This window comes from Rattus norvegicus, chromosome 6 (assembly GCF_036323735.1).
Source record: "Rattus norvegicus strain BN/NHsdMcwi chromosome 6, GRCr8, whole genome shotgun sequence".
Taxonomy (NCBI): domain Eukaryota; kingdom Metazoa; phylum Chordata; class Mammalia; order Rodentia; family Muridae; genus Rattus; species Rattus norvegicus.
Genome location: NC_086024.1, coordinates 144,322,348 through 144,334,829, shown reverse-complemented (window position 1 = coordinate 144,334,829; position 12,482 = coordinate 144,322,348). Strand labels below are relative to the sequence as shown.

General features: G+C 48.2%; 1 protein-coding gene across 4 annotated transcripts in view; it reads right to left on the bottom strand.

Moving 5' to 3' along the window:
- Window positions 1–256: 256 nt before the first annotated feature.
- Ptprn2 (protein tyrosine phosphatase, receptor type N2) overlaps window positions 257–12,482 on the bottom strand; it is a 752,006-nt gene continuing 739,780 nt past the window's right edge. For 3 of the 4 annotated variants that reach the window (XM_039111861.2, XM_039111863.2, XM_039111862.2), the window contains 2 exons: window positions 9,404–9,477; window positions 807–2,333 (listed from right to left, as the gene is read on the bottom strand). In XM_039111861.2, coding sequence (XP_038967789.1) covers window positions 2,262–2,333; window positions 9,404–9,477 — 146 coding nt within the window. In that variant the 3' untranslated portion in view covers window positions 807–2,261. Of the gene's footprint in view, window positions 2,334–9,403; window positions 9,478–12,482 lie in introns of all 4 variants that reach the window. The other variant, NM_031600.2, reaches the window with a different exon arrangement.

The window sequence follows — 12,482 nt, the reverse complement described above, 5'->3', positions numbered from 1 at the left end:
TTACCTGAAGGGCTTTAAGTCAGCGTGACATAAATATTCACGTTTATTGCTGAAGTTTTTACGACAGCTGGGATATGATCCAGCCTAGATGGTCGGCAACTGATTAAAGAGACGTGCTGCGTGTACTCAGTGACATTTCACTGTGTCTTAACATAATTGTGTGGTTTTCAGGAAAATGAATAGAATAGGAGATTACATTGAGCAAAATAAACCAGAATCAGAGAGACAACACACTATCTCTCATACGAGGAATCTAGGTGTGTGTGTGTGTGTGTGTGTGTGTGTGTGTGTGTGTGTGTGTGTGTGTGTATGATGAAATTCATTATTTTATTATTTTGTACATAAACCAATGAGTTAATTAAAAAAAACAAAATAGATGTACCATTCTTAGGAAAGAAAGAACCCAGGAAGCCTTGCTCCCAATTACATCCGTTCCTGTCACCAGAGCTTGAGCTGTGCAGAAGCATTTTCCTGTGGCATGAGAGGCTGACATAGACAATGTGGATGGGGCAGGAGGACGAGTCTCAGTGAGGTGGAGCTTTGATGAGGGCTGGAGGCAGCTTCCAGCAGGGCGGAGTGCACCCATCCTGTGGAGTTCTGCAGCCTTCAACGATCGCTCGGTAATTTTTAAATAGTGAAATCCCAGTGATGTAGAAGCCCCTGGTATGAGCCTGGTGCGGAAGACAAGCCAGTGGTGCTTCTCAGGCTCTGGAGAAGGGCTGTGCTTGGATTTACATCTTTGGGAAATAAAAAGGCCCTCGTGGGACTGAACTGCTCTCACTTTCCCAAGTAAAGACCATCAAATATGAAATCAGAAGGTTTAATAGGACACAATTAAATATATCTGTATATCACACCGAGGGTTTTTCCTTTAAACATAAGAAGTTACAATTAAGTATATGCTTCCTATATTCAGATAAATTCATTTCTATTAATTATCATTTAGATTCCGGGAAGGGGGAAATGGAAGAGGAACGTCGCAGATGTTAAGCAGATACACAACACAATTAGAGACATGACACACTGCGGCATCGCTTCCCGCACGGCAGCCACCTCCTTTACGCACCGCAACTTGAAATGTTGAGGCTAAAGGGAAGGAACAAAGGGGACACGGGAGATGGGCTTTTTCATACTCAACCCCACAAACAAACTGGGGCTTACAGCCATGCCTTCTACCTCTCTGGGCACCAGCGCCTTGCGGATACTGGAGTGGGTTTCCTATGTGTGGGCAGGTGGTAAGCCCAACGCCCAAATGTTTCAGCAAACTGGAGCATCCAGTGAGAATGTGTTTCACTAAAGTTATCTGGGAGGAAGCAGGAGGAAGAGGCAAAGGGCCAGACTTCTTTCCAGGACTAGGAGCATCAGAGACTTTTCAGTACCATTGGAGTGCTTCCTGGGGATGCTGGATGGGAAACACATTGGCAACCCTTGGAACTTGCTAAATAACCGTACTCGTTCTGGAATTGTAACTTCAGCATACTATGGGGTTCTGGAATTGTATACTTCAGCATTCTTGTAATGAGGAAAACAGGATCCTAATACTAAAAATGTTCCAAAGGGCCGTTCCTCTGTAACTTTGCAAAGGTGAACTATTACTTGGGTCCTCACTTCTGTAACAGATACAGCACCCATACTTCTGGAGGGTTAAGGTGTCTACCCTTGGGGAAATCCTTTTTTTTTTCCTGTCCTTGGAATCCACGTGTGGTGGACACAGCCAGCCGGTGTGCTGGAAGCACATCAGCAGGGACAGGCAGAGCCCCATGAGAGCCTGTCATTTGCCCCAGGGATGCAGGACACTGATCTTCTCCCTGAAGGTTTCCCCTGATGATGAGATTGTCTTACTGGCAAACACCAAATGTGATTCTATAGTGGTGCTTCCCAAAGGAGTCCCGCTGTCTGTTCTGGTCCATTTGCATTCTCCCTCCCCCCCCCCCCAGCACCTTACAGACATAACCACCCTCCCGAGGAGGCCACAGTGGGTTTCTAATTACTGTGTCATTGATGCGACCATGTCAAAGTGTGCTTTAGGGAAAAGGAATTTTGCCAAGACTGTGATACAAATAAGCTGAATCTTTCCTTCCTCCTAACTGGGTGTTTCCACACATGTGCTATTTGGTTAAGCAGAAGTACACATAACTAGCCACCTGTGTTGACTATGGAGTCTGAAGGACCCCCTTACTACACAGAAGATGCAGAAATGATATCCTGTTGTGGTCCTGGAAGTACTCGTGGTGGGGTCCCGTCAGCTCCAGCTTCGGTGCCTACTGGGGAAGGGCCTTCAGGATGGCATTCACCTCCTCGGCCACAGCTGTCAGCGCAAACTCAAACTGCTCCTGAGGGAGAGACAAGCGAGAAGGGTGGTGAGTGAGGGGCGTCTTCTTCTGAGCCCAGTGCAAGCCTGGTAGAAGTAGTTTAGGAGACAGGGACTGGTCACAGGTATCACCAGGAGGGCTCTTTGGTTGCTGACCTAAGTTGTGTCCTTTGGATTGTTGTGTGTGTGTGTGTGTGTGTGTGTGTGTGTGTGTGTGTGTTAGAAAGCCTTGTGGGGTTGGGGATTTAGCTCAGTGGTAGAGCACTTGCCAAGCAAGCCAAGGCCCTGGGTTCAGTCCTCAGTTCCGGGGGAAGGTGGGAGACAAAACAAAAGAAAGCCTTGCTCCCATTGATGGAGGGTACTTCTATAGTCACAGTGGGGTCAGGAGTCACCAGGTAAAGCTCTACATGTCCTATCTGCAATATCTCACTACAGCCACGTGCCTCTGTAGATGGTTGGGAGTGCTCATAAATGCCAGCTGGCTGAACTGCTAATGCAGCGGGGAGCAATGGCTGCTTCTGAAATTCACAGTCTACCTCTAACTCAACTTTGTCCTCTCTGTCAGGGACAGAGGCCACAGGCCTCTTAAGACAGCGACTCCCATATCCGCACATAAATGGAGAGGGACAGGGCTCCTGTCTAGAGATGAGCAGCCATGGGAAGATCGTGGTGAGGACAATGGCTGAGAGGGAACCAGCGTGTCTCCTTTTAAGGTCAAATGGTCAAGATCAGATGTTGGGTGGCCATCTTCACCTTTTCAGCCTCCACACGAGCCCTTGAAGACTCTGTGGTGCAAAGCTCTGGAAGCATCAGGCACTGGTTGATCACACCGTGAAAGACATGGGCACTGTAACTTGTGCAGGTAGTAGCCACAGACTGTGCACAGCTCTGTGTAACCCTACAAACTCACCATAGTGCCAGCATTAGTGTGCAATCAGAACCAGCCCCTGCCTCACCATGGATTCACATTTGGGCCATTAGTGGCCTGGGGCTAAGTCTAGTGCCAGCCTCTGCACTACTATGGTGCCACCACACATGGACCCACGTTGGCCTCTGCTCTTTATGTTGAGACAGGGCTTCACTCTGTAGCCCAGCTTCCCTGACCTTCTCAGTTGAACAGTGGCTCGCTGGTATGTATCTAGCACCCTTGGCTGTGCCCACAATGGGAGTGGGATCACCTGACCCCAGAAAGGAATTACGTTTGCAGTTGGAATTTATGTTCAGCAGAAGTTTTAAAGCTGCAGCTATAGGATAAAACTTAGGATGGGTGAGTGGAGGTGCCAGGAAAAGAAAGCAAGCACCTCCTGGTGTTGCCTGAGTGGATGGGAGCTGCCAAGGTCCAGGAAAGAGCAAGGGCCTCCTGGTGTTACTGAGAATGTGGCAACAGAAAGGGCTCTGACTCATTCTGAACCAAGGAGTAGCTTCTAAAAGCACCTAAATTCCGTTTGTAGAAAGTAGAGGCTACGGTCTCTTCCAGCTTGGCCCTGCACCTGGAGAAGCTCAGGCTAGAGCAGGTGTTACTGTGTGTCACCCCCTTACTGAGGCAGGTTTCACTCTGTCTGTGAGTCACCCCATGTCCTTGTTGGAGCAGGTGTCACGGTGTCTGTGTTGCTCTGTGTTCTTGCTGGGTAGGGAGAAAGCCTATACACCTCTCATCCAGCTGGCCTGCGACATGGAAGGGACACTTGTGTGGTCCAGGTGAGCTGCCTAGGCAGGAGTCTGCCACCATAGAGTGGCCACACCGTTGGATACTATGTGACCCGGGCTGTGTTCGGGTTTGACGGCTGTGGTGGTGAGAAGACCGTAGGGTGGGGTGTTGGCTGTTCAGTTGTACCTGGGCTTGCATTTTAACTCATTCGCTTGAGTGGTTGCTATGGCAACTGTCATGCTGTATTCTGAGGAGAGCTTCCGTGAAGAGTGATATCTGTACCTACCACTCTGACCCCGTTAAGCCCACAGAGGAGGTACTTCCCCAGGAGGCTCTTAAAAAGGGATCTAAGACACAGTGTCCCTACTGACTCTCTTCACGGTGCTAGATCAGCCCCTTGTTTTAATGACAGAGCCAGAAGAGGTGGGGATGGCCACTGGATGCATGAATGGGTCAGGTGGGGACTGAGTCAGGTAGACAGACAGAATCACAGGAAGAGTGACAGATGAGAGACAGAAAATGGAGAACGAACAGATATTCTGAGTGAGAACAGAGAGACAGGAAGAAGGGGTGGAGGGACAGAGAGGGAATAAGGGGCAGAGAAAAAAGGAGGGAGAGACAGACATGGGGGGAGGGGGATTGGGAAGGGAATAACTACTCTAGTCTGGGGCATTAGAGAGTGGGTTGGGTCACTTCCAGGTATGACATATACCTGATTGAATCATCACTTCTTGGTCCAAGCTTAGTCAGCCTGGAAAGGTGGGACACATCTGAGCCCAGTGCACTGTTTCTAGGAACTTGGGATCTCCCTTTGGTTTTTCTGGTGAGAGAATGCCTAGGGGGTAAGGAGGACAGACTTGGGGAGCAGAAGCCAAATGGAAGGATGTTAGAACGCAGGGATGAGATGCTTCAGGTGAACTGGCCTTGGGCACCACGTACACACACACACATTCACACACACACACACACACACACACACATTCACACATATTCATACACTCACTCACCCACCCACACCCTCCCGTGTACAGTAACAGCACACACGTGTTCACACTCGTCCACACCCACTCTCTCTACCCACACACATTCACACCTACATCCACGTACATTTGCACGCACCCATTCACATCCCCCCAGTCACCTCCCACTCACTCGTGCACACCCTCCCATATTCACAAGCACTTGCACGCGCTCACTCATGCATCTACAGGCCTCCTCGTGCAACCCCGTTCTCACACGTGTGCGACTCGAGGAGTTCACTATGGACTCCTCCCTTGAATGCTTTCACACACACCCTTGGGCGTGCCCATCTTGGTGAGGGCAGCCATGCTTAGTTCTCGGTTATGGGACAGGCTAGTCATAGCTTTCTCTAATCACAGGGTGGGGCAGCACTGGACCGAAATGTTTCCACTAGGGAGACTGAGGCAGGAGGATCATGAGACCATTTATTAAGTGTAATGAGCCAGTCTCACAGAAACAAGTATCACGTGCTTTTGCTTGTAGTGGGGGGCGGGGGAGGACGTAAAAATAAAAGGGAACCGATTAAGGTAGTGGGAGGAAAAGGATGAGAACAGGGTGAAATCCAGGGAGGTGCTTTAGTGTACGGTAACTGCCCAAGGAAACCTTTTCTTCACACAGTGAACCTACACTAATGACAGGAACCAAATTAAGCCAAAGCCACAGAAAGGAAAGGGTTAAAGCCTCTGGTTACTATGGTAACCCTTCCAGGCCCTGGGGAGGGAGGCTGTGTCCAGAGCAGCCACTGAGGTACAGATTAGCCTGATCTCGTCTGGATGCCCTGTTTGCAGCTCTTTCTGACACCTTGCCTCCCTTCTTCAGGGTTTTTTGTACCTGGCAGAATCCTCAGTGGCTGCTCGAGGTGGTGATAAGGGGCGTCTTATTGGGGCTCTTCTTGTCTTAATCCTGGCTAAATCCTCAGAGGCGATCAAGCCTTTGTGTGTCCTGGTGTCTCTTTTCTGTCCATGCTGCTAGGGCAAGCATTTGTTAGGTGTTTGCTGTGTGTATGACTGGTCCGTGTTCCTGGAAGAAAAGCTGTTACCCTAAGGCTCGCTTTAACAAAGAGTTTGTGCTGTCAGGAGTCTCCAACCCACCCGAGCTTGTGTGTCAATCAATGCTCTTTTCCTTTCCTCAGGTCCAGACAGTGGGGTCTGGTCGTACCTTCCATGAATTGAAAGCCCATGCCTGCCTTCAGCTTGGGGGAGGGGCATGGCTCTGGCCCCAGTTACTTTTCTGTTTTTATGAAGCCAAAGCGCAGTGCAGCAAGAAGCTCAGTATCGTAAGGTGATCTGAGGAAAGCACCATAAATGTGAGAGGGCTGACCTTTATGTTGCCACGGACACAGGAGCATGTTTTCACCTCTAAACATCCAGCCTGAGGGAGGGGACAAATCCTTGTCACCAAACACCAGAGAGCAGGCCGTGTGGATGGACTTGGTCCCTGAGCCTTGTGTTACCCTGTGACACAACTGGCTGTAGGGGTTCATAGTTATGTGGAAGTGAATATACACCAGAGTGAAAATCGGTCTAACTACTAATATTGTAATAGTCAGTGGAATCGTCACTCAGGCCACAAAGAACTGAAGCTTGGGCTGGTGCTGCGTCCTGGGCCTGACTTCAGTAATCAAGCTGTGGGGGCTGGTTTTTGGTAACAAGATTCTGACATCTGAGAGCCAAATGCCTGGCTTCCTGTGATGTGTTGGGCAGTGCTCCTATTTCCGGTACATGCTTTCCCCTGGGATCCGTGCAGAACCTCAAAAACCCAGCTGATGTTTTGGGCGCTCTGAACTTTCTGGTGGGGAAGAGGTCTGTGAGGTTCGCAGAGGCACAGAGGGAAGAGACTGGCTTGTATTTCCGGTGGGGTCCCTGAGGCGGAGTGTGGCTCCAGAGGCAGGATTTACTTTCTATTCCTGACTCAAAGTGTCCCTGACTTTCCGAGCATCTGCCCTATTCTGAGCTGCCTGCTGTAGAGTGGTGCCCAACAAGACCTTACAGCTGGGTGGCCCTCCCTTCCATGGGCACAATGCCATTGTCCTCTGACCCTCGTGTCCTGGTAGCCCCACATCTCCAGGTACTCTAAGCAGACAGTGAGTGCAGAGCACCGAAGTCTTTCCCACAGGACCTTAAGCAGTTATGGAGGGGAAGTGCTCATTCAGCAGAGGGGAGACCTACAGACACACTTTAGCAGTGGTAGACATCTGGGCTGTGTGCTCTGGGGAAGATCTACCTCCCGGTGGTTTTGCCTGACATACTCAGCTGTACGGATCACCATGGGACATCTGAGTAACTTGGCCAACAGAGAGTTTGTGGATCATAGACCATTAGAGATGAGGGAGGGGGATGTTCTGTACCTGGCCATTCTGGGATGACTGCTCCTACAAGAGGTCACGGAGGTCACAGATGTGGGCGTGGTCTGCTCAGTCTGGTGGTCTAAAGGCAACCTCTGGTTTTGGTTACTGTATTGTGGCTATGCAAGGTGTTAACACTAGCAGGAGCTGAAAAGGGGGTCTGGTGGTTATCTGCATTGTTTCTGTAATCGCTTTTTGAAGGGTTCGGTTGATTAATTGTATCTGTGAGAAGACATATGCATCATATGTTCCAGTGTTCACAAAAGCCAGAAGAGGGAGTTGGATCCCCTTTGAGCTGAGTTGCAGGCCTTGGTGAGCTGTCTGGTGTGGGTTTTAGGAATCAAACCCGGGTCCTCCGTAAGAGCAGCATGTGCTCCTAACCGCTGAGCTATTTCTCCATCCCCATTGTTTTTTACAAGTCTGAAATGAGTTCAGACTTCCACATTAAAAAGAAAAAGGGCAAAATGTAGTTTACAAAGTTCATTTAAGTAACAGTCCACATCACAGGGGAAAATAAAAACAGGCAGCAGAGAAGCTTCCCAGTACAGAGTCCATATCCGAGGAAGAAGAAACTTGAAGTTGAGACCTGGACTGGGAAGCTCTCGGTTCCTTAAGGACCTTCCTCTCTTACTGCTTACAATAGCTTTGTGAACTTATAAGAGAGAGTTAGGCTGACCGCACCCCGTGCTCTGGCTGACACTGGCAATGAGACCCATCCAGACAACTCAGAAAGTGATTTGAAGAAATAATATTCTAGTCTAACTTCGTCCAACTTGAGAGGTATCTCCTGCAGAACACTAGGCCATCCAACTTCTCACTATAACATCTGAACAAAAAATGGGGCGTTTTAATCACCATATGTTACAGAGGGATTAAGTAGACCTGGGTCAAGAGCCAGGGACCCCCAGGTTGTAGCACCAGGGACAGAAAACTGCCCTAGAGTGTGCTGGCCAACCTGACCTCACAGGGCTACCCATATGCAGGACAAATTTTTTTTTTCCTCCACTGATTGAGTCCAGGGATAAGCCTGGTATGCAAGCACTGGGCCCTGGAGCCTTGGTTCTCCGCCCCAGTGACAGTTAATGAATTCGTTTTTTATTTTATGTGCGCTAGTGCATGTATGTGTATAAGGGCGTTAGATCCCCTGGAACTGGAGTCACAGACAGTTGTGAGCTGCCATGTGGGTACAGCCGATACTCTTCACCTCTGACCCATCTCTCCTCCAGCCCCAACTCACTCCAAGAGAGAGCTTTTATAACTTGAGATATTCTTGAGTTACAGAAGTAATTTCATAAGGGTGACTCCACACGCCTGTGGATGCCGGTGGGCATTGGAGTCAGGATCGCACCAACCGTGAGGAGGACATGTATCCTGTGATAAGATGTTGAGGGCTTTGCCATTGCATGCAGACATTTCTGAAATGCCTAGGGAATGGGAGGTTGCATTGGCCACACATCTGATTCTGTGAGCATGAAAATAAAGCTTTTGGCTTCACCCCTGCTGTGATAAGTCTGGGCTATTTTTTCAGGGACCCAGAGAGCCTATATAGTCAGTTGCTCTGGTAACCTCTGTCAGGGCACAGCAAAATGTGGTTGAGGATGTTGGGGGTGAAGGCAGACAGGCGCTTGTAGGTGCTCCTCTGAATACTTTCCGGGTCTGTCACTTTGTGAAGACATAACCTTCAGCTGGAGGTATTATAGCTCAATGACAGAATGCTTTCAAGCAGGTAAGAAGCCCTGAGTTCTATCCTCAGTCCATATACTTCTGACATGTCATGGGATGTTCTTCCCCCTCTGCTAAACCTGGGGGAGAGTGGGAGACTGGGTTTCAACTAGTTGGGGGCTAACTGAGTCTTTGATGGTGGAGCATTTGAGTGGCTCCAGGCATGGCAACAGATCTCTTGGGAACAGCCCCTGTGCCTTTACCTACAGGGGACTAGCTTGGATGATGCTTACCCAAACCAGAGCCGTTGTGTATGGCTTATGTAAGTCCTGCTTCATCCCCTTCTCTGCTCCCAGGAAAATCACGCAAAGAGGCACCTCTAATACATTTAAAGTCCCAGAGGATTGATTGACAGTACCTTTGTCTGGACCATGCCTGGTCTCTGGTCCCTCAAGTGCTCCAGGGTCGCTGCGATATCAATCTCTTTAGCACCTGCAACAAATCACAAATTGGGCTGAGCCCAGTGCACAAGATAATCCAGCCCTCATCTGCCAATCTCCTGCTATCGGGCTCCCTTTGGGCGAAGAGGCCAATTGAAAATTATTACACTCATCCTTCAGCAGCTTGGCAGGCAGCTGCAATTCCAGTGTTCATATAGAAAAATAAGGCTGGGGCAGCTTTCATTAGCATTAATTCAAGGATGCCAGGCTGAGAAATTGTTGTAAGATGCCTGCTTAGATACTCACCGGCAGCCAGCCAGTGCCATTAGGAAGCAGAGCTTTATTGGGGTTTTCTCTCTTATTTATTTATTTATTTATTTATTTATTTATTTATTTATTTATTTATTTAATCTTTGTGGTGCCTTAAAGGATACACCAAATCAGAGGAGAGAGCGCACAAACATGCACGCACACGCGCGCGCGCGCACACACACACACACACACACACACACACGCACACACACTTCAATCTTGATTGCTTAGGATTACTTTTGCTTCAAAATAAGAAAGGCCGGGCTGATGTTCTATGGCTTCACATTGGCTTTTAAATGCACAGTTCCTTGCCTTCTAAAAGTGAAAGTCCTAGATCCGAGGAAAGCAAAACAAAAAACAAAACAAAAAACAAGGCAAAACACCTGTGCTGTGCTCATGGTAGGAGGCTCTACGGAGAACTGCATCCTGGGTAGATGAAGGGTGCCCATAACAGGCAGTCTGGGGTGGATCTTGACCTCATCCACTTACTGCATGCTCGTGTTCTTGTATTTTGTTAGGTCCTTTAGCAGCAAACTTACTCTCTTTTTTAAAAAGTTTTATTTTATGTCTATGAGTGCTTGGCCTGCATAAAATGCACGCACCCTATGTGTGTCTGGCGCTCCCGGAGGCTGAGAGAAGACTGGGTCTTTTGGAACTAGACTATAGACATTTGACTCTCCACATGGGTGGTAGGAATGTGTGCTCTTAACTCCCGAGTCATCTTCTCACCCCTAAACTGTGGGCCCCATATTGGCTCAGATGACTGACTGTCACTTGAGAAAAATTCGGTTGGCGATGAATGTGCCACAACCAAGAGTTAATTCAAAACTAAATGCATGAAGAATTGGGGGCATTTCTCACAGTGTATGCCGCCATGTTAATACCACGTGACGGAGAACGCTGCCTAAAATACCTCAGCTCATTCTGGAGACAGCCCTGTGACACGAACCGTACTGTTTTTATTCTACGTGCAGTTTTCTGCTCTTACTTAATAGCGGGTTAATTACGGAAAACATATTTTTGAAATATTTCCCTAACTGTCATTCCTCGGCATGGAGGCAATCAAATTAGTATACGTTTGGATGGAATTATGCTAGAGTGTTCGAAATTTTAAAAATCGCTGTTTGAGTTACTGACTTGTCTTTCAAATAAAATTGTTAAAGGAATTTTGGCTTGGAACTAGGATAGCATTTCCAATCCCTGATGAGATTCTAAATATACTTTTGTTCTTTTCTACTACGAATTTATGAGAAACAATGTTCTGGGCCCCCGACAATTATAAAATCAAAATATTGACCAACTCTGGAAACACTGAAGAGGCTTCATGCTCTGCAGTATCAAATATTCAGCCAAGAATTATTTATTTGTGTAAAAATAAATACTAGCATGCAAATTTTTTAGTCTTTAACAAATGGTAAATTATATATCTACCAAAGAATTGTTTTAAAATACATTTCTTTACGATTCATTTCCAGCAAATGTTTGACTTGTATACCTTTCTCTTATGTCTACATGCCCAGGATTATGCAAAAGTTCCTCAGGTAAAGGGTCACAGATAGAAAAATTTAAGAAGCCTGCTGTGGTAGACAGTTGCCAAGCCATGCGGCAGCCTGCCTGAGAGTCCTTACAGTTTAGTGGGTAGAAGGAATCATCCTTTGGCATGGATAACCCAGAATGCTGTGGGGATCAGAGCAGGGACAGCCTCCAAGTCGGTCAGCAAACCCCACATAGATATGGCCCAAAGGTGATCACATTGTTAGCAGAATATGGCAAAGTGGGTCAAGAATGACACACGCACACACCCTAAACACACACTACCACCATGGATGAGGCACTGGAGACTCATCAAAGTCCTGCAGCTCGCCCAAGGTTGTAGGCTGACGTCATTATGCAGATGAAGGTAGACAAGATAAGAGGAGGCCTGTCATTGGACCAGAAGGAAGGGGGGCAGGAACAGAGGTTTTAGAAGGAGGGGGAAGGAGCAGGAGAGGAGCTGGGAGGACATGGCGGCCGATGTTAAGATTCTTCTCTGCTCATAGATGCAGGTTATTATGATTATTTTTAAGGGATGGGTATTTTGTGCTGTCTAGATGGGCAAATTCTATCTTATCAATTGGACCAGAGGTTATTGTGTGGTGTGTTCTTTCATGTGGCGACTTAATTGAGTTCAAGAGAAGGTGCGGTGGCGGGACGCACCTAGCCCTACACGGAATTGAGGTGTGTATGCCTGGTGTGGTAAGAATTCGCCAAGGAACGGTGAATAAAAGCAAAGCAGGATGGCAAGGTGCCATGCTGGACCGGCTCGTGGACCACCCAGGTTAGAGCGTACCATGGGGGCCAGTGTGGAGCTGCTGAGATAAATTAGCACTAGTTCCTGTGGCCTGCTGGAGCCGGAACTATCGAGAGAGACCCCTTCCTCCATCCTCTCCCCTCCTCCCCCCCCGCCAATGTACGAGCTGGAACTGGTTGAGCTGCTTTATTTTTTTACCACAACATAAGGTCAGGGTGGTTGACTGCATTATGGAAGCTGGACCCTGCTGAGCACAGGCTTTGGAGGGCTTTGGAATCATATCTGTCATCAGCCTGTTCATGCGTCCCAACATCCAAGTTGGAAGTAAGGCTTTGGAAATGTCTAAGGACACCTGGTTCCACCTTGAGCTTCTGTGGATGTTCTGGACACCTGAACTGCCAGTGGCTTTCTTGTGCGGAGCAGACCATGGCCTAGGCTGTCAAAGGAAGGTCACC